This window comes from Papio anubis, chromosome 3 (genome assembly GCF_008728515.1).
Source record: "Papio anubis isolate 15944 chromosome 3, Panubis1.0, whole genome shotgun sequence".
Lineage (NCBI taxonomy): Eukaryota > Metazoa > Chordata > Mammalia > Primates > Cercopithecidae > Papio > Papio anubis.
In genome coordinates, this window is record NC_044978.1 from 179,653,156 (window position 1) to 179,673,253 (window position 20,098).

General features: G+C 53.9%; 2 protein-coding genes and 1 long non-coding RNA gene across 5 annotated transcripts; 1 reads left to right on the plus strand and 2 right to left on the minus strand.

Moving 5' to 3' along the window:
• Positions 1-1,289: 1,289 nt before the first annotated feature.
• CCDC96 (coiled-coil domain containing 96) lies at positions 1,290-3,696 on the minus strand. Its single transcript, XM_003919546.5, has one exon. It carries the CDS (start codon positions 3,391-3,393, stop codon positions 1,714-1,716), a length of 1,680 nt encoding a protein of 559 aa, XP_003919595.4. The 5' UTR covers positions 3,394-3,696; the 3' UTR covers positions 1,290-1,713.
• A 128-nt stretch (positions 3,697-3,824) lies between these two features.
• TADA2B (transcriptional adaptor 2B) lies at positions 3,825-18,136 on the plus strand. The gene is made up of 2 exons (XM_003898441.4): positions 3,825-4,290; positions 14,233-18,136. The coding sequence occupies exons 1-2, from the start codon at positions 4,027-4,029 to the stop codon at positions 15,223-15,225; spliced, it is 1,257 nt and encodes a 418-aa protein (XP_003898490.2). The 5' UTR covers positions 3,825-4,026; the 3' UTR covers positions 15,226-18,136.
• On the minus strand, positions 9,025-14,237 carry LOC116274221. 3 transcript variants are annotated; one of them, XR_004182860.1, is made up of 3 exons: positions 11,301-14,237; positions 10,370-10,470; positions 9,025-9,546 (listed from the first exon to the last, which is right to left on the minus strand). It is a non-coding gene; the product is annotated as an uncharacterized LOC116274221 (long non-coding RNA). The 3 variants fall into 3 exon arrangements; XR_004182859.1 differs by having other exon boundaries at positions 9,025-9,543; positions 10,370-14,237; XR_004182858.1 differs by having other exon boundaries at positions 10,370-14,237.
• Positions 18,137-20,098: the final 1,962 nt, after the last annotated feature.

Below are 20,098 nucleotides of genomic sequence, written 5' to 3' on the forward strand. Positions count from 1 at the left end.
GACTAGCCTGGCAATATGGTGAAACCCCATTTCTACTAAAAAATACAAAAAATTAGTCAGGTGAGGTGGCGGGCGCCTGTAATCCCAGCCACTCAGGAGGCTAAGCCAAGAGAATCGCTTGAACCCGAGAGGTGGAGGTGGCAGTGAGCTGAGATCACGCCACTGCACTCCAGCCTGGGCGATAGAGTCAGACTCTGTCTCAAAAAAAAAAAGAGAAAATTCAAAATCATGGCATCCAGATAAAGTTCACGACTAAGTCCCCTGCCCAGGGTTCCCACTGTTCTTCAGCGGTATCCAGCACCAAAAATCGTGTTGCATTTTTTTATGATTCACTTAAGTTTAGGAGTGGGAGAATATGTTTAACCCCAAATCTGCACATCTCAAAATTCAATCTAGGATTAAGAAAAAATGAAAACAAGCCCCTAGCTCCAAGATAATCACTGATATTGCATTAAGGAAATAGACCTATCAGGTATTTTTAACACAAGGAATAAGAGGCATTTTACTATTTGATACTCAGTGAACTCGTGTATAGCAAGGGTCCGGTTGTCGAGATCTGAAATACCAGCTGATACAGAAGGTTCTGTCTCCTGTGATGCCAGCGGCCACTGTGTCATATATTTTACACCTTGCAAAGCATGCAATACAACTGTCATTTTGTTTTCACTGGAAAACAAAATTTCATTTTTTGGTGCAGATTAATGCATTTCTTCAGAGGATCCAAGAACATGTTTCATTCGAATTGAAGACTGTCAGGCTGGGCACGGTGGCTCATGCCTGTAATACTAGCACTTTGGGAGGCCGAGGCGGGTGTATCACTTGAGGCCAGGAGTTCGAGACCAGCCCGGCCAACACGGTGAAACCTCATCTCTACTAAAAATACAAAAATGAGCTGGGTGTGTGGCCCATGCCTGTAATCCCTGCTACTTGGGAGGTTAAGGTGGGAGAATCGCTTGAACCTGGGAGGCGGAGGTTGCAGTGAGCTGAGATCCTGTCACTGCACTCCAGCCTGGGCAACAGAGACCCTGTCTCAAGGAAAATAATAATAATAATAATTGAAGGCTGTCATTGAAGCAGAAACAAACATCAACAGTGAGTAAACTGAACTCCCTTTCATTGAAAAAAGGACGATGAGGAAACACCAACTTCTCTCCTGTTTATCATTTCTCCTATTTCCTAGATATATGTATTGCCCCCTAAGCTCGTGCTAGTCACATATAAAACAATTTACAATTAATCTAAGGGGATTAGTGAGCTTCTAACTGAAACAGTGTCTCGGGACTACACAGTTTAATACATCCAAATAATTTAATAATTAGCTTAATGCACAGGGTTTTTGTGTACCTTGCCCATTCCCTGAACTTTTAAACCCTCCTACATACGAAAGAGGAACAGGACTCCTTAGTATTAAGTCATTGAAATTATGGAATTGCTCAGACTTGAGACTTTCCTCAGTTTTTCATGAGAAGTCAGTTACATTCAATCACGCTTTGTTTGCTTTTCTGGGCCTATTTTTGCTCAATCCCAAATAAAACTCCTAACCCAGTTTTGGGCTCAGCACTGATTTGGAAGCTAAAACGTTTTGAGATAAATACAAAATATAGTCCCGTCCCAAAGGACACAGGCCTTTTTAAGAATAGCAACAAAGGTAAATAAAGCAGGACAGCATGTCCTGAGGATGAAGTGTTTTGCAGACTCTTCTCATCGATCTGGTCAAGAGGGGAGAAAGGCTTTGGCCTCCCTGATCTTTTGCCTCACGCCTCTGCAGGACAAAGTGAGCCCAGCGTGGTGGCGCTTCAGGGATTCCAGGCGCTGGTGGAGTAGTTGGGTCTTGTCCACTTTTTCTTCCAAGTCCCGAAGAAGTGAGTCCTTGCCTAGAAGCCCGCACTTCTGATTCAGCCTGACGTTGTCTGTCCGCAGCCCCTCTCGGGCTTGCTTCGTCTTGGTCAGGATGTCTCTTCCTTGGGCGACCTGGGCCTCGATTTCTGCCAGCTGTGTCTTTTTGCACGCGTTCTCCGTGTCCATGAAGTGCAGCTTTTCCTTCATGTGGGTTATTACTTGCACACTGTTGGTCACCTTGTTGCGAAGTTTTAAAAGTTCCTCATTTCGTTCCTCAATTTTCTCATTGAAGGTCTGGTTCTCAATCTTCAACTGTTCAAAGTCAATAAGAAGCAGACCCTGGGTCAGGTCCTCCTGGGTCCTCATCCTGGTTTCAAAATGCACCAGGCTCTGCTTCAGCTGCACGTTCTCCAGCCGCACGGCGCTCATCTCCTTCTCTTTTTTATCCTCCAACGCCAGGATCTGCTCCACCTCTCGCAGAGCAGCCTGGCGCCCGCCCCTCATCCGACAGCTGCCCATGGCCTGCATCACCACCTGCTTCTTGAGTGCCTGGAAGCGCCGCCACTCCTTCTCCACTCTTGAGAGCTTCTCCTGGCACTGCTGCTTCAACTGGCCCAGCTCCTGGTGGTACCACTGCAGGTCGTCTGCCTGCTGCTTCTTCAGGTCCTCCAGCATGCCCAGATGGCGCAGGTACGCTTGCTCTTTCTCGGGGGCCTCTGCCTCTGCGCCCCGGTCAGGCACCTCCGCGGCCTCCAGGCCCTTCTTTTTGCGCAGCGCCTCGAAGATCTTGTGCTGCAGGTACAGGTTGTAGCGCTGGGAGCGGTTCCGCTCCACCAGCAGGGAACGGTACTGGTCCAGGAGGTCGCTGCGCAGCTGCTGCTCCTGTAGCTTCTGGACCTCCTCGGACCACTCCAGGTCCTCAAACTCGTCCCTTCCACCGAGGGGCTTCCCCTCTTCCTGGCTTTTGGCCGGGCGTCCTTCCCCAGCCCTCCCCTCGCTCTCCGCGCCGTCTCTCCGTGTCTCCTCCTCGTCCTCCTCCTCCCCCTTCACCCGCTCTGTCTCAGCCTCCGGGGCTGCAGCAGCCTCTTCCTCGCCGATCCTGGTCAGCGGCAGAGAGGCCTGGGACCGGATTTCCTTGCCCTCCGCCGCCTGCTCCAGCTCCTCCGCCCTCGCCTCCGCATCTAGTTCCTCGGGCCCGGCTCCGGACTTCGGCTGGACGGGCTCCTCAGCCCCGGCCTCGGCCGGCTCTTCGGGTTCGGACTGGGGCTTGGCCGGCCTCCCCGGCTCTCCAGGCCCCTCCTCGCCCGCAGCCTCGGCTGCCGTTAGCTCTTTCGGGGCCTTGGCCTGCTCGTCCGCGGCTGTGCCTCCCTGCGAAGCCTCCTCTTCCTCCTCCTCCTCCTCCTCCTCCTCCTCCGGCTCCGACTCCAGCTCCCCGGGTTCGGGAGGGGTCGGAGGGCCAGAGCTGGCCTTGATCTTGGACGGCCGCGCGGCCAGGCTTTCCCCGTCTCCGCCTTCCCCGCCCGGGTCCTTAGTGTGCTCAGACCCGCCCTCCATCTCCGCCCGGCTCTGCCAGCGCAGCGGACCCCGGCAGCAAGCTGTTAGGTTTCCCGGGGCAACCGAGGGCGCGCGCGCTGGGCCCGGCGATTGGCCAGGCGACAGGCCGTCGTCCAGCCTCTTCTCCCCGGAGAGCAAGCCAATGGGAGGCCGCGAGCTGGCGATAGGCGAGATTGATTGGAAGCGGCCGCGGGCTCTCGCCGCGAGGGGCGTGGCGTCCCCGCCGGGCTTTCTGCCTGCCCATTTCCCACCGCTGGGCCTGGGGCGGGGCGTTCAGGAGGCTCTGGGAAAGGCGGCGGCGGCCGGCGCGGGGTGCGCGCAGGCGCAGAGCGGTGGGCCGGCGTCTGCAAGGTGGCCTGCGGGCGCCTGCTGCGCGATGCGGCGGCGCGACAGCGGCTGCGGCGGTGGCTTTCGCCGGGCTGGCCGGATGGCGCCTGCAGTATCAAGGCGGGACGCGGCCCGGCTGGCTGGCTCCCGGCGGCTGCTGGCTGGGGGCTGCGGTGGCGGCAGCCGGGCGGCGACGGGCGGCGGTTGCCAGGCGCGGCGGCGGCGGGTCCTGCGGGCGGCGGGGCGCTGACGGTCAGGCGCGGCGGCTGCGGCGGGCCGGGCGGTGGCGGGCGGCGAGCGGGGAAGATGGCGGATAAAGAAGTACTGCGTGTACTGCCTGGCCGAGGTGAGCCTGCTGCGCCTGCCAGCACCGATATTGCGGACATCGAGCTGTGCCCCGAGTGCTTTTCGGCCGGCGCCGAGATCGGCCACCACCGCCGCTACCACGGCTACCAGCTGGTGGACGGCGGGCGCTTCACGCTCTGGGGGCCCGAGGCCGAGGGCGGCTGGACCAGTCGCGAGGAGCAGCTGCTGCTGGACGCCATCGAGCAGTTCGGCTTCGGAAACTGGGTGAGCAGCGCGACAGGGGCCGGGTCCCGGCTAGGGCACAGGAAGGCCCGCGCCTCTCCTGTATCGGGCGCGCAGGCAGCACTGGACCTGCTCGCTCCGCTCGGCACCCCGGAAGGCCCCGGAGGTGGGGAGGGCGACGCTGCCGGTTTATAGTCGGGCACCTGTCGGAACCTATGCTCAGAGAGGCTGTGACGCGCCCAAGGTCACATAGCCGAGACGGGGCCAAGTGGGGCTTTGAACGCTGGTTTCTGACAGCAGAGCCATTTCCCTCACCTTCAGGGACGCCTCCACAACGTTTGCGGAGTGCAGACGTTGGGCAAGACGCGGTGCCTTACCTGAGTTCGTGGAGTCAGGCAGGCCCACAGACTCGATAGAAAGCGGTGGGAGCACCAGGGAGGGAGAACGGTGGGCACCCTGCGGCTTGTCGGGGTCTCTGGGGCGGCCCAGTTTGCTTTCTGTCATTGTATGCATGTGCCCTGTGTGGTGTGCCAGTGCACAGATTCTTTGTGGGTAGCGTGCCTGGTTAATGCTTGGGTCTCCACAACCCACGACATTGTGCGAGTGGTCAGTAAAGAATGAACAAAGAGGCCTGGCCAGGGAGGCCTGGGGCTTGGGTTTTGCTCTCTTTACGTTTGAGGTTTTTGTAGAGACAGCTCTGTGTGGGGAGCGGTGAGAGCTGGACTGGATCCACTTACGCTAGCAACATCGTGTGCTAGGTTCTGTCCTTGAGAGAGGAACATGGTTGTTCTCTCTGGGCGGTTTCTCAGCTCTCCTTTCACTCTGGAAGCTTGCATCCGTGTTAGAAAGGAGAAAATCTCTAGCCGTATTCCCACTCCTAACCACCAAAGGCATGTGGCCATCCCCAGGCACCCTGAGAAGGAGGGGAGTGAGACACCCCAGCGCCCTTAGCTTTGCAGAGTCTTCCCCTGCTACACCAGGTGCCTGCTTCTCGGAACAGCGTCCATCTGCTGCCACGTCTCCAGCAGTCCTGCCTGGGCTGCTTTGATTGCCTTTTGCTTTCCTTTCCTGAAAGAGTCTCAGGACCGCCTCATATACCCATTCTGAAGCCCTGGAATCTTGATTCTCCTCCCAGCTCCTTAGAGAAGATGGTCCTTTACAAATCCTTACCTAATGGCCACCAGCATTGGGATCGCCATTTTTCAGAAACTCTGGCCCATCTTGTCCTTCCATGCAGTTTGTGGATATGCACTGAGCTTGTGTTCCGTGCAGATTCTACAGTGGCGGAGGACTCTGAAGGAAAGAGAAGCCTTTATCCCTCCATTCAGGAAGCTTAAAGTGTGGTACTGACTTGGTCCTGGGCCCAGAGCTCCTCCCTAGCAACAGCCATCCATGTCCAGCCACCTCCCTGTCCTATCTGCCTCTCAGTGTCCTCTTGACTTACTCCTTAGTTCCTTGTTCCACTAAGTTCCTGATCCAGTTTATCAGCTGTCTCCTCACAGTACATCCAGAACAAACTACTTCTTACAGCCGTAGTCCCGGCTGATGTTTACTTCTTGCCTTGACCACTTTGGAAGCCTCCTTGTTCGTTATTCCCCCTGCACCCCATTCCCCCATTCCACACACCATAACCAGAGCGAGCTTTGGAAGCACAGAGCGCCTCACACCGGCCTCAGTGGCTTTTACTTCAGTTAAGGCGGCCTTAGAAGTGTTGAGCAATGAGATCTCATCTGTTACCTCCCTTGATCGTTTTATATTTCTTCTACCTAGAGTGCTCTCCCCCAAAATCATGGCCCAGGATCGATCTTTCCACTTACATATCAGTGCCTCAAAGGGCTCTTCCCTTCACCATCCCAGCAATTATCTCTATGTTAGCAGCTAAGGAGGCACAGAGCCTTGCTGGCATATCTGTGCGTATCTCAGGACATTTTCCCGACAGCCCTTGGCAGTTGGCTTTGGATGGACCAGTTTGACTTCAGAGCCTGTACTCTTAACTACACTGTCTGCACTGCCTTCCCTGCGGCACTGTGGAAAATACACAGAACACAATACCTGGGGAACAAAAACATTTATTTGGTTTTGGAAGAAACCAGGCTAGAAGTGGAGAGGCCTGTCTTCTAAAACAATACTTTCCGAACTAATGTGCACACAGACCACCTGGGGAGCTGGTGAAAATGCAGATGCTGACTCAGCTGTTAGAGGAGACAGAGCCAGGAGAGGAAGGGCATGGGGCTTGGGCTTGGGCTTGGTGCACAGGGGGCCTGGCCAGGCTGCGGTCAGGGCGCTCTCCCACGGCACCAGCGCCAGGCCACGGCGAGGCCTGAGAGCCTGCATTGCAGCCAGGGCACAGGGGGTGTGCTGGCCCGTGACCCCGCCCCCTCCCCCGGAGTGGTGAGGTACCAGTATTCAGTCATGCTGCCATCTCCCTGGCAGAGCCTCGTTGTGCTAACCCCTGGGACTTTATTTTTCTTCCTCTGAGGCTGTTCTGCAGCTCTGAGATGGGCGGTGCTCTTCTGAGCATGTATCCAGCTATGTGCACAGAGCTGGCGTGTCCCACTGCCTCCGTCCGCTCTGGGCCAGGCTCTTCCCATACGTGTCTTGTGGGATCTTCCTAGCAGCCCTGGGGGTTGGGTTCTTATTCTTACAGTTGAAGAACAGCAGCTCTAAGAAACTAAGCGCCTTGTCAGGGATTCCATGGCATTCATGTGATAGAGCCACGAATGAATGCCGGCCTGTGTGATTCCAAAGCCTGGGCCCTAACCCATGGGTGAGAGCATTAGGCAATGTGGGTCACAGGCTGGGAGGCTGTCGGTGCCACCGCAGGAGTGGATGGAGTGGAAGGGCTTGACCTGATTCACTGGAGATTAGTGTGGGGGCAGGGCCTGGGCTCCTGGGCTGCGACTGTGAGTGTGGAAGGAGATGGTGTCGGGGCTGGAGACAGTGATGTAAAGAAAGTTGAGGCTTGTTGAGTTCTACTTTCAGATGTCAATTGGTGACACCTGGCCTGGGGGTTGTACTACTGCATGTGGGATTCATGGGAGAGGGTGAGTTGTGGCCAAACCTGGCAGCTTTGTGGTCACACTTTGTACCAGGGCTGGGGGCTGGGGCCTGAAGGGGACAGGATGTAGCTGAGCAGGGTTTACAGTGACAGCTGGGGGCTTAGGGACAACCTGTGTGCTGCCGTGTGTGTTTCATAGTGAGGGGCAGAGAGAACAGGTTAAAGGACCTTGGCGACAATGGGAAAGAGTTGGCAAGCAGTGACCCAGAGTGAGATCAGCGGGGTTTGGCGTCTCTAGATGGTTCTGTGCAGGATTCCAAGAGTTAGAGGGTGCAGGCCCTGCTGGAGGAACACAGACACAAACACAGGTGACAGCTGAGGGCAGGTCGCAGCTATGGCAGAGGAGCCGAAGCTGTTGATTGGTTGCCAAAGAAATTGGACTGACACTGAGGAGCTTGAGGAGGGCCAGTGCACCTCTGCAGGTGGTGGTCAGGAGGGCTTTGGTGGCGAAGTGGGGTTCAAGCTGGCCCTTGTGGTTTTGAATCACATGAGTGTGTGAAGTTCTCTGTGAACCATGGAAGGCCTCGCGCACACACGTCAACACTCAGGCTCCTTCCCGGAGCCAGGTGGGGTGTCCTGAGTAGAGCTGCACCCTTTGAGATGATGATGGACACCCAGGAGGCGGGAGAAGGCCAGACACATCGATGATCACTGCCTTGTGCGTGCATTCATTCTCTCACTCATTCATTCAGTTAGCACTGCCTCGGGGCCTGGTACAGACCAGCCCCTGTGGTGAGAACAGGCTAGGAGGAAGACGGCTGCCTCACCTGGCAGGTGCTGTGTGGGCAAGTGGGCCTCAGGATGTCCTGCGGAGGGAAGCACATAAGATGGCTGTGCAGTTAGAGGAGAGTGTGGTTGAAGGAAGGGTTTTGTGTTTTAAGAATCTGGTGTATTCAGGGCCAGGCAAAAGCCAGCTTGGGGTGATGGAGGAAGCTGGTGAAAAGCCCTGGGTGCCAGGTGCGAGAGCGTTACTGGGGTTTGAAGCCGGCTCAGGCTCTGTGATCACCCAGTGGCTGCTTGCCAGTGCCAGGCCCTGAGCAGGTGCTTTGACACACACCCCTCACCATCTCCCCGTCCCGTAATCCCCAAGACAGGTGCTCCCCGCTTTTACAAACGAGGAAACAACTGTGGGTGATGTGGGAACATGGAATTTCAACCCAAGGCTTCTGACTGCATGCCTAGAACCATCCGTTTCATTGTTCACCAGCTGTGCTGCAGGATCCACTAGGATTCCCAGGGATCCCCCTAGATCTGCGGGATTGTCACCTCTGAGGCCGAGGTCTAGAAATTTGGATGGATGAAAAGAACCCCAGGGAGCTGTGAGGTGCGGTTGGGAACCATGGGAAGGGGGACCTTACCTTCCCCTACAGGGCAGAAGGCTCCACTGTGCGTCAGCCCCAGCCTGAGCGTCCTGCTGGGGTTCCAGGGATCGCCATTAAGGATGGCGGGAGCGGGAGGGAGAGCCCGGATGGGAGAGTGGCTGGGAGGGGCAGGGTGCGCAGAGGGGGTCTCCAACTCCAGCCCGCAGCGGGACACCCAGGAGGCCTGGCTCACATGAGTCACCCCCACCTCCCAAGCTGCTGAGTCAGGGGTGGGGCTTAGAATCTGCATTTCTAACAACCTTGTAGGTGCTGCTGATGCGGCCACTGTGGGACCTCACTTTAAGAACCACTGGGGTAGAGTGGTAAGACATGTCACTTTATAAAACTTCAAAATTATTTAAAAATATATTGATTTTTATTGTGGTACAATATGTGTAACATAAAATTTACCATTTTAACCCTTTTTAAGTGTTCAGGTCTGGAAGCATTAAGTCCACTCACAGTGTTGTGCAGCCATCACCACCAGCCACCTCCAGAACTTTCTCATCTTGCCAGACTCAAACTCTGTCCCCATTCAACACTCACTCCCCCTCCCCCTTCCCCAGCCCCTGGCACCCCCATTCTACTTCCCGTCTGTGGCACTAGGGACCTCACATAAGTGGATCCTGCAGGATTTGTCCTTTTCCGACTGGCATATTTCACTTTGCCTCATGTCCTCAAGGATCATCTGTGTTGTGGCATGTATTGGCATGGCCTTGCTCTCATGGCTGAACAATCCATTGTCATCTCTGTGGCATATTGTGTTTATCTACGTATCTGTGATGGACATTCGGTTGCCTCCACCTCTTGGCGAATGTGAATAAGGCTGCTATGAACATGGTGTTCAGGGATCTCTTCAAGATCCTGTTCTCAGTTCTTCTGGGTAAATAAAAGTGGAATTGCTAGATTAGGTTCTGTGTGTAATTTTTTTTTTTTGTTTAGGGTTTCGCTCTATCACCCAGGCTGGAGTGCAGTGGCACAATCATGGCTCACTGTAGCCTCCATCTCCTGGGCTCAAGCGATCCTCCTACCTCAGCCTCTCAAGTAGCTGGGACTACAGTCATGTATCACCACACCCTCCTAATTTTTAAATTATTTGTAGAGACAGGGTCTTGCCATGTTTTTCAGGCTGGTCATGAACTTCTGGGTTCAAGTGATCCTCCTGCCTCAGCCCCCCAAAGTGCTGGGGTTAGGCTAAGCCCCCACGCCTGGCCTTGTGTGTGCTCTTTGAGGAACCACCCTGCTGTTTTCCACAGTGAGGAATGCCACTTTCGAAATCTCTGTCACAGGTAGCCTTATCTGACCTGAAGGTGTCAGTCACCTTGAGGGCCAAAGACAACTCTAAGTCACTGAGGTCTCTGAGTTCAGAGAGACCTAGAACTGAGGCTTACAGGGCTTCCCACTGGAACAGGCTGGGGGCAGTGGCCAGGGACAGTGGGGTCTCCGAAAGGTCTGACACCTGGAAGCACAGGCTGCAAAGCCAGTGAGTCCCCCGCCTCTGGCATCAGAGGGATGCTTGTGCTGAGAGTTGAGCTGCTGGAGCAGGGAGGAGGGAAGGGGAAGAGACAGGGGGACCCGGTGTCCTCAAGTCATCTCTCTAAATGTGACAGACAAGGCTAGAAGAGGGAGGAGCCAGGGGCCACCACATGGCTGTGACTGAGTTGGTGTGCCAGCCCCAAGGGCTGTTGGCATCCACGCCTACCTTTGCCCGGCCGCTCTGTCCTGCCGCCAGCTGCAGGTGGCCCTAGTCGTCGGCCCAGTGTCTGAGGCTGAGCTGAGACTGGAGGTGCTGGAGTGACTTTGCTGTGGAAGGTGATGAGGACAGCCTAGTCAGCCTGGAGCCCGTGGGGCATGGAGCTCCTAAGAGGGGCTGATGGCCCGGGTGGCAGGTGGGGCCCTCCCATGTCTGCACGCTTCTGTGGAATGGCCAGGCAGGTGACATGTCAGGGCTGTCTGACTTGTGCAGATGGGAAATGCATGCATGGGCTTGGCTTGGAGCCCTCCTGCGCTGCCACCTGCGGCCTGTGGCTGGTGTGTTTCTTACCTTGCTCTGTTCCCTCCTGTCCTTTAGGACATGGTTCAGTCCCCTGTCCCACGGATTCCATTTCCTCCTGGCCCTGCAGGGGCCACCAGTGTACCCAGCTGCTCCTTAAGAGCTCTGCCCACAGAATGCAATGCCCTTCCCTGGTGGGACCCGCTCCCTTACACCCAGCTCCCTGGGGAACTGAGCCTTCCTGGCTTTTTGAGCTTCTTCATTTGGAGCAAAAGGAGCTGGAGCTGCGCCTCCCTTTGGAGACAACGCCTGGCCCTAAACCACCGGGGGAAGCCCAGCCTGGGGCAGGGATGAGCTGTCCTCTGCCTCGTCCTTCACAGACCAGATGGGGGTGAGGAAAGGACAGCAGTGGGGCCACCAAGGGACAGTAGGGCCACAGGGCTTCGCAGCATCGCCTGGGACAGGAGATGCTCCGGAGCCTGCAGGGCTGGCAGCCTCGGGCACGACGCCGGGTGCAAAGGCCTGAGCTTCATTGCACATCACGGGGGCAGGGTCAGCCTGAGCTGTGGCACCTCTCCAGCATGCTTGTTCCAGAAAGAAGAGCAGAAGCCCAGTGGTCCGGCTTTGCTCTGCCTCTTACCACAACATCAGGAAGCGGCTAGGAGCCCCTTGTGGTGTGCGCTGCATCGCGGGATGGTGGGGGGCGCGTGGTGACGGGTGTATGCTCCCAGCCACATTGCCTGGTGTTGAAGTGGCTCAGCGTTCACTGGCCTCGTGCCCTTGGCGGGGGCTCACCCTCAGGTTTACTTTCCTTATCTGCAAACCATAGGGCAGTAACAACACTTCTCCTCTGTGGGAAACGCAGGACTGAGTGGGATGATGGGCGTAGATGTAGTTATCTGTTGTGGTTTTGAATTGTATTGGTAAAACCTGCAAAAGGAGGGATGGCAGGTCAGGAAACAAGCTGAGAGGGACCGCAAGCGATGGAACAGTTGAGCCTGGCCCTGGGGGTCACTGAAGGCTTCCTGGACCCGGCGGCCTGGTCTTGAGGGATAAAGGGAAGTTGTGGGAGGGAAGCTGACAGCATCCAGTGCTGGGGAAAGCTGCTGAGATGGAGCACACGCTGTGGCCGCACCTGCCTCCTCACCGCCCTACCAGGTGGGCCCCGGCCCTGAGTCTGGGCACGAGGAGCAAAGGACACCTCCAGCAGGGTGGGCGCTGCCAGGCCTGCAATGTCTGGCTGGGTGCTGGGAAGCTCCTGAGAGGTGGGAGGCAGGAGCCAGGGACAGCTGCAGACCCCGCGGGGCACACTCAGGAGTCCGGCTGACGCTGATGGGTTTGTGCTCCCAGACTTCCAGATTTCTGAAGGATTTTGGAGGCTGACCTAGTGTTGCTAACTTGAAAATTTGCCAAGTAAGTAAGATATTTTACAAACATCTCTGCAAGTGAGAAGTCTGCAGGCCTCTTCCTGCTGGTCTCACTGGCTGGAGAGACCAGGGCCAATGCCAGGGGGCCCCACTGGCTCACCCTGTGACCTTGGGTAAGCAGCCTGGCACCACAGAGCCTCTGGGGCAAGGGGACACCCAGCCTCACGTGCCTGGGAACCTGGTGCAGCAGCCATCGGAGCCTCCTGGAAACTGGCGTCTTGACTTGGCTGTGTACGCAGCAGCCCCTCCGCAGCCTGGGACAGGAGCTGGTGCTGAGGGCTGGAGAAGCTGCACAGGCCAAGGTCGGCTCTGCCCCTGCTGCCTGCCTGGGGGGGTGGAAGCACAGACGTGAGGCGTTGGGATGGAAATTCCCACCCTACAGGCACCCCAGGATGTTCACCCAGGGTTTCCACCCAACAGGACCCTTTCCTTCCTAAAGGGCGGGCATTAGGGATTGTTTTTCCATTAGGTGGACATGGCTGGTAGTTACCTGTTTCAGAGGCCACTGCGGATCCTGGGGCTCCCTGGCCCCAAGGTTGTGGGGGAAGAGCACGAGCTCCCAGTGGCCTCTGCCCCGGCTGCTCCATGAGAGGGGACTGGCGCTCGCCACGTGGGGCCCACTCTGGCCCCGAAGCCTTTTCTCACCCATGTGAGGTGCGTGGGGCTGCACATGTCCCCTCTTCTGGCAGTGACACACCTGGAGCTCAGAGATGGGCAGTGACCAGCCTGGGTCCCACAGAGTGGCAGCAGGTGCTGGAGATAGTTGTGACTTGGTTTTGTGTTTTGTTTTAGGCCAAATGCCTCCTGGGGAAAGAAAGTGAACAGATTTGCTGCAAACAGTGATGTTTCTAAAAGAAGCAGTCAGTGCCCTCTAAGAGCACAATCAACATTTAGCTTGAATATTTTTACTTTATGATTCTCAAAGAGGCCCCACAGTTGAGTTTTGGCATTGCCTTCTGTAGTCACAGTCCTGGGCATTCCTGGCCCCAGGGTGGCAGGGGAGGTCTCCAGGCACGTGTGCCAGAGGAAGCCCCAGCTGTGGGGTCCGTTCCTGGAGCCCAGAGCACTTCTCTCCCTGACTCCAGCTCATAGTCATCAGCCTGGTGGGGCGCGGGTCCCTCTGGTTCCAGCTGGGCCTCTGGCTGTGCTGCAGGCAGCGCTACAGCGCTGGTTCCACACCCAGGCGGGCAGAGGCAGGTGGGGGCTGGGTGGCTGAGAGGCGGTGGCCAGGGAATGAGTGCGCATTTTGGGCAGTTACTTTCTGAAGTGGCTTTAGCGGTTGACTTTGAGGAAGAGGCCTCTCGGCAGAAGGAAAAGATTGAGGGAGTTATACAGTTTCCTCCCATTAAACCTTATATTTATGGGTTACCCTCTTGTAGGAATGATGAATGCTTTCAGCCGGTGGCAGACTCCCAGCCAGCTGCTAACTGTGGAAGGTGCTAGAAATGAAGGCCTGCTCCCTTGAGGAGCCACAGGCCCATCATCTACAGTCACTGCCTAGGAAAGGGCCATGCCAGCCCCCCGGGCATGAAGGCCAGGATGGGTGTGCGGCCAGGACAAGTGTCACGGAAGTGTCCTGGCCCTTTCTATTCCAGGAGGCGGCAACATGGTAGAACTGGGTCCCCTCCTGCAGTGCCGTGGACTTGGCCTGGCCTCACACCCTGGGACAAGCCCGTTTTCTAGTCTGAATGAGGCGAGTTCAGCATTCCCTGGCCTGCCCAGCTGTGTCCTGGGACATTCAGATCCACAGCCCCTGAGTCCAGGGTTTACGGGGGTGCAAAATGGCAGCACCAGGTGTGCTCCTCTGGTCCCAGGTGGGGAATGAGAACAAAGTCCAGACCTCAGCCAGGGGTTCTGGCCTCAGCTCTGCCACCAGCTCACCCCAAGACCTTGTGCCAGCTTGTGCCTCTCTGGGTCTTCACTTCTTCATGTGTAGAAACAACGTGTGTTGCTTCCAACATTGTCATCTCTCCCCTGAGCCCAGCTCATGAGAGTGTGTGTGACCAAATGCCTTTGGGGAGGGTGGGTAACGGTGCTGTAGGAAGTACTCTAGGTCAACCTTTGTAAAAACGTGAAGAGAATCTGTGCAGAACCTAAATCTGACACCCTGACGCTGGGAGTAACCTCTGCCCTTTGTCATCGTAGGAAGATATGGCTGCACACGTCGGTGCTTCCCGGACTCCCCAAGAGGTGATGGAGCATTACGTGAGCATGTACATCCACGGGAACCTGGGGAAGGCCTGCATCCCTGACACCATCCCCAACCGTGTGACAGACCACACCTGTCCCAGCGGAGGCCCCCTCTCACCCAGCCTCACCACCCCGCTGCCGCCACTGGACATCTCTGTGGCCGAGCAGCAGCAGCTGGGCTACATGCCGCTGCGGGACGACTACGAGATCGAATATGACCAGGATGCCGAGACGCTCATTAGTGGGCTCTCTGTTAACTATGACGACGACGACGTGGAGATCGAGCTGAAGCGCGCCCACGTGGACATGTACGTGCGGAAGCTGAAAGAGAGACAGCGGCGGAAGAACATCGCCCGTGACTACAATCTAGTGCCAGCCTTCCTGGGGAAGGACAAGAAGGAGAAGGAGAAGGCGCTGAAGCGCAAGATCACCAAGGAGGAGAAGGAGCTGCGCCTGAAGCTGAGGCCGCTGTACCAGTTCATGTCATGCAAGGAGTTTGATGACCTTTTCGAAAACATGCACAAAGAAAAAATGCTCCGGGCCAAGATCCGAGAACTGCAGCGGTACCGGCGAAACGGGATCACCAAGATGGAAGAGTCGGCAGAGTACGAGGCAGCGCGGCATAAACGGGAGAAGAGGAAGGAGAACAAAAACCTAGCGGGCTCCAAACGGGGAAAGGAGGACGGCAAAGACGGCGAGTTCGCCGCCATTGAGAACCTTCCGGGCTTCGAGCTCCTGTCGGATCGCGAGAAGGTGCTCTGCAGCTCTTTAAACTTGAGTCCGGCCCGCTACGTGACTGTGAAGACTATTATAATTAAAGACCACCTCCAGAAGCGGCAAGGAATCCCCTCGAAAAGCCGCCTTCCTAGCTACCTGGACAAAGTCCTAAAGAAAAGGATTTTGAACTTCCTCACAGAAAGCGGCTGGATCTCCAGGGACGCGTCTTGAAGCTGAGACGCTTTGAAAGCCAGAGTGATGCTCAGACGGCGCACCAGCCAAAAGACTTGGTGGAGGGGAGCCGCTTCCCCATTGTTGCTCTTTTTTAAACAAATGGAGTTCCTTTTTTTAAGACAAATTCTTTTCATGGTCCTCTGAAAGCAGCAATAGTAACAATCTTATATTGGATCATGGGGGAGGCAAACGTGTCTATTTTAACTTAGTTCTGCAAGTCGTACACTGAGATGATGCTCTGCCTTTACCTGTTCAGTTCGGAGCTTATTGTGAGATTGGATAATTTCCTTTTGAGTGTTCTTCCCTTTGGTACAAAAGCTATTGTGGGTGACAGGATCAGTGTTTTCCTGCTGGACCGACAAGCCACCAGCTATTTCCTGGTGATGCAAGCTCTTCTCAGGCGGGGCTGCCTGCAGGCTCCTCTTTTCTGAGCCCTCGCTGCCCACAGCTGACCCCAGCGCAGCCCCGGGCACGCGGCACTTTACATGGGGCAGCTTGGGCCCAGACTCCTCCGCCTTGTAGCAGATGAGGAAAATCAGGCCAGAGGACAATAGGCTGGCATTTTGTTGGGAACTGAAGAGGAATCTGTTGAACACAGCAACCAGATGACCTTCCATTTCACCCGCGGCAGCAGTTTCAGCCTGCAGTTCCCAAACCCCACAGCTGACCCTGCACCTCATTCGAATACGGCCAGAGCCTGCTGGTTCACTTTGGGTAGAGCCGTGCCCCTTGGGCAGGCTCCCATAGTGGCCACGTCCCCACGAATGGGAAAGCACGTTAGTGGGAGGGACGTGGGACACGTGTGGACCGCCAGGCCCTCTCAACCCTTTTCCTGGGGCTGCTCGGTGCTGCTGTTAGATGTGCAGTGCATTTCACTTGGAAGAACCCATTGTAAAAAGTTCAAGGCTGAGAGTTCTGAATTCTGGCGTCAGCTTCCTCAGGATTTTCTTCAGTTGCAGATACCTTTCCACTGAAAATGTGAGCATGCCCGCCTGGCTAGGCATCTTTAAGAGTGTCGCCAGGCCCGTGCCAGCTGAGGCCTCAGACTAGCCAGGCTAGAGCCGTCTGACCGGTTGGTTGGCGGTGGTTCTGGCTGAGCACGAGGGAGCCCGGGTGGTGTCCCTGAGCTTCAAGCTGCTCCCTGTTCACTGTCTTGAATCAGACTCAGCAATGGCTTCTTCACAGCCCTGCCTACAAGTTTTTCTCTGGGGCCCTCTTTCAAGGATGTCCACGGTACCTTCCTCCGGAAACTTGAGGAAGTCTTTTGTCTTCCAGCTGCTCAGGGTTCTCCGGTCCAAGACCCTGCTTTAAAAAGAGTCTGTGGAGTGCTCAGACTCCAGCGCTCCATTCTTCAAGGAGGTTGACTTGCCTCTCGGGCCCCATAGGTACCAAGAGACTGTTTACCTCCCAGAATGTTTGGGCTTGAAGTTACATTAAAGTGAAGTTATTTGAAAGAAAGAAAACCTCATCATTTCTAAGGATGACTTAATTACTGTGCCTTTTCCTTTCTTTTTACACATCCTTCTGTCCCTTAGGGTAAAATTTTCAGCATTAAATAAAACATTTCAAATATATTGTATATGGCTTTAGTTGTAAACTATACTGCATGCTGACAGAGAAGTGCTCTTTTAGCTAAGCCCAGAACTTCTCTTTTGACAATAAAGTACTGAGCAGTGGTATCATGAGGGCCACCTCCACACTGTCCCCTGCAGAATAAATGCGGATGACAGAAAGCTGATGCTGTCTACCACTGAACAGTGATGGAGATGGTGCTAAGTTTTTACGGTTGTCTTAGCCCCAGTGGTCCTCAAAGTGGGGTTCCTGGCCCAGCAGCAGCATCCCCTAGGAATCTGTTAGAATGCAGATGCACAGGCCCCACCTGGCCTCCTGCATCAAAGTGGTGTGCGGCGGGGTGCAGCAAGCGGTTTTCACAAGCCCTCCAGGTGACTGGATGGAAGCTTGCTTGGGAACCATGGGTTTTAGCTATTCTGGTGTCTCCCTGATTTTCTACAACGCCAGGATCCTAGTTTGGTGAGGTTTTAAATTTAATCTTATTTTTATATAAAATGATTGCCAGACTTATTATATTAAGCTTGAAGAAGCAGAAGATCCCTGTTAATGTGTATGGCCCAGCCCAAGAGCTGTCAAATGAAAAACTTTGTGCTTAAGCAGGTTTTTAGTATGTATATCTTTTTGATGGTATGAAGAATTTATTTAGGCTTGACTGTTTTAAAACACCATAATGAATGTATAATTAATTTATGTTAAAGTGATAACCCTTTGTCACAAGGGAATGGTAATGTTGTGATTAGGCTGCCTCTTAGCCCATCGACTGTTCCCATCATGGTAGTCCTTACCTCTGTTGGCAGCTCAGAGCCTCCACATTTTTATATTTAATTCTCATGATACATTAGCCAGCATAATCTCATGGAATTAGGCCTTGTTAAAATCTAGGCCAGGCGCGGTGGCTCACACCTGTAATCCCAGCACTTTGGGAGGCCGAGGCGAGCTGATCACAAGGTGAAGAGATCAAGACCATCCTGGCCAACATGGTGAAATCCTGTCTCTACTAAAAATACAAAAATTAGCTGGGTGTGGTGGTGCACGCCTGTAGTCCAAGCTACTTGGGAGGCTGAGGTAGGAGAATTGCTTGAACCCAGGAGGCAGAGGTTGCAGTGAGCTGAGATCGCACCACTTACACTCCAGCCTGGTGACAGCGAGACTCTGTCTCCAAAAAAAAAAAAAAAAAAATTTTAAGCAAACTATCTTTGAGTCAAAAAAGTTGGATAACTCACCTATTTTAAATAATGCTGTCTGAATGGCCAACATCCCAAGAATGTATTAAAAACAGCAACCCTGCCTACCGTTTTGATGACCTTTTTCCATATTAAACACGTTGAGAACAAAAGAGTGTCACCGCTTGCTTCTTACCTCTGGTTCTGAAGTCAGATGTCTTCTCTGAGCCACACACAGCTAGGGGTGAGCCACAGTTCAAACAGATACAGATTGTCACATGACATACTTCAAAGTTTGGTACTTTGTATCAAACCAGTTTTTCCTCCAGAAGATTAAAGTTGCTTTGTCTTTTTTCTTTTTTTGAGACAGAGTGTCGTGCTTGTTGTTCAGGCTGGAGTTCAATGGCACAATCTTGGCTCACTGCAACCTCTGCCTCCTGGATTCAAGCAATTCTTCTTGCCTCAGCCTCCCAAGTAGCTGGGATTAACAGGCACCCACCACCACGCCCAGCTAATTTTTTGTATTTTTAGTAGAGATGGTTTTTCACCATGTTGGCCAGGCTGGTCTTAAACTCCCGACCTCAGGCGATTCACCCACCTCGGCCTCCCAATGTGCTGGGATTACAGGCGTGAGCCACTGCACCCGACCTAAAATTGCTTTCTCTTAAGCAGAAACTCCTTCGTGCCAGTTGCTCTCCTCCCTCAAAGCAGCAGTACAGCCAGAGAAAGCCAAATGGGTCCGAGTCGTTCAGGAATCCAGACTGACTTGCAGATGCCTCTGAGACTTCCAGTTCTGGTTTTGACTGTCCACACACACACTTGACTCATGCTGCAGTTATGCTAAATCCAGTAACTACTAGAATGTAGCTGAACAAATCTAATTTCTACTGTAAATATATACAAAATTAAAAGACATTTTCCTGTTACAGGGTGAGTATCCCTGAATCTGAAACGCTGCAGAATCGGAAACTTTCTGAGTGCCTACGTGACACTCAAAGGAGATGCTCATTTCGAGCATTTTGGATTTCGGGATTGGGGACACTTAACTAGCAAGTATAATGCAAGTAGTCAAGCAGAGAATCTCGTTTCAGTCAGTGAGGGGCCACATATTACAACACTGTTCTCACGGTACCTTTAGTATGTTATGTTCAGATACACAGATTCCATTGTGTTAACAGATGCCTACAGTATCAGTACAGTAACTGCTTTCCAATTTAGGAGCAACAGGCTACACCATATAGCCTAGGTGTGAAGTAGGCTACACCACCTGTGTTTTTTAGGTACATGTAGGTACACATGGTGTTCACAGGAAGAAACTGCCTGATGACTTATTTCTCAGAACACATCCCTGTGGTTAAGCCATGCTTGACTATATTCCAAAATCCAAAACCCCCCAAGTTTGAAACAGTTCTGGTTCTAAGCATTTCAGATGATACCCAACTTACCGTTTGACTGTGGATGCCTGAAGGTTACTATAAAAAATATTTTACCATATGAAGCTATATTGCCTCTAGGTTATGAGTTAAGTGCTTTTTAGCAACTGCAGCTCTAGCTGAGAAGGGAGGAGACTGCAAATATTCACAGAAATGAGTTGATAATTACTTTTCTTAGCCTCCATTTTACTCTGGAGCTCCAGGGGTGATGATGCACTCACAACCCCACAGCGTGCACACAGGCAGCGCTGGAGCTCCCAGTCATGTTTTCTCCAATATACATGCTGCCTTTAGTTGTTTCTGACCACATTAATTGAAGGCATCTTAAAGGTGGAACATGTTGGGAATGGTATCCCAGGCTGAAGTATTATGGGACCATTACCTGCATCTTTTAAAATTAGAAGTGAAATAAACTGTGCCCCATCTTTTCTAGGCAGCAAATGGCTTTCACCAGTGTCTTCAATTCTAGAAGCAAAGGCAGTGAAAGGTTCTTTTCTTTTTCATAAGAGACTCCAATCATTCAGCCTTTTTCTAAGCCCTAGATGACCATGCAAATGAGGAACACAGTCCTTTCGCAAGACGATTTTGCAAATCCTGTGCCCTTGCTGTGGCTCCTAGGTGTTTCATATTCTTACCATGCCAGGCTGCAGCTGCACTGGGCGAGTGTGGCTCTCCCTTTCCGTGCAGAAGTGTGTGCATGTG

Excerpts from the sequence above, each read along its gene's own strand:
- CCDC96 (XM_003919546.5), bottom strand. The coding sequence starts at position 3,393 with ATGGAGGGCGGGTCTGAGCACACTAAGGACCCGGGCGGGGAAGGCGGA.
- TADA2B (XM_003898441.4), top strand. The coding sequence starts at position 4,027 with ATGGCGGATAAAGAAGTACTGCGTGTACTGCCTGGCCGAGGTGAGCCT. Across the intron at positions 4,291-14,232 it reads AGTTCGGCTTCGGAAACTGG|GAAGATATGGCTGCACACGT; the intron begins GTGAGCAGCGCG and ends TTGTCATCGTAG.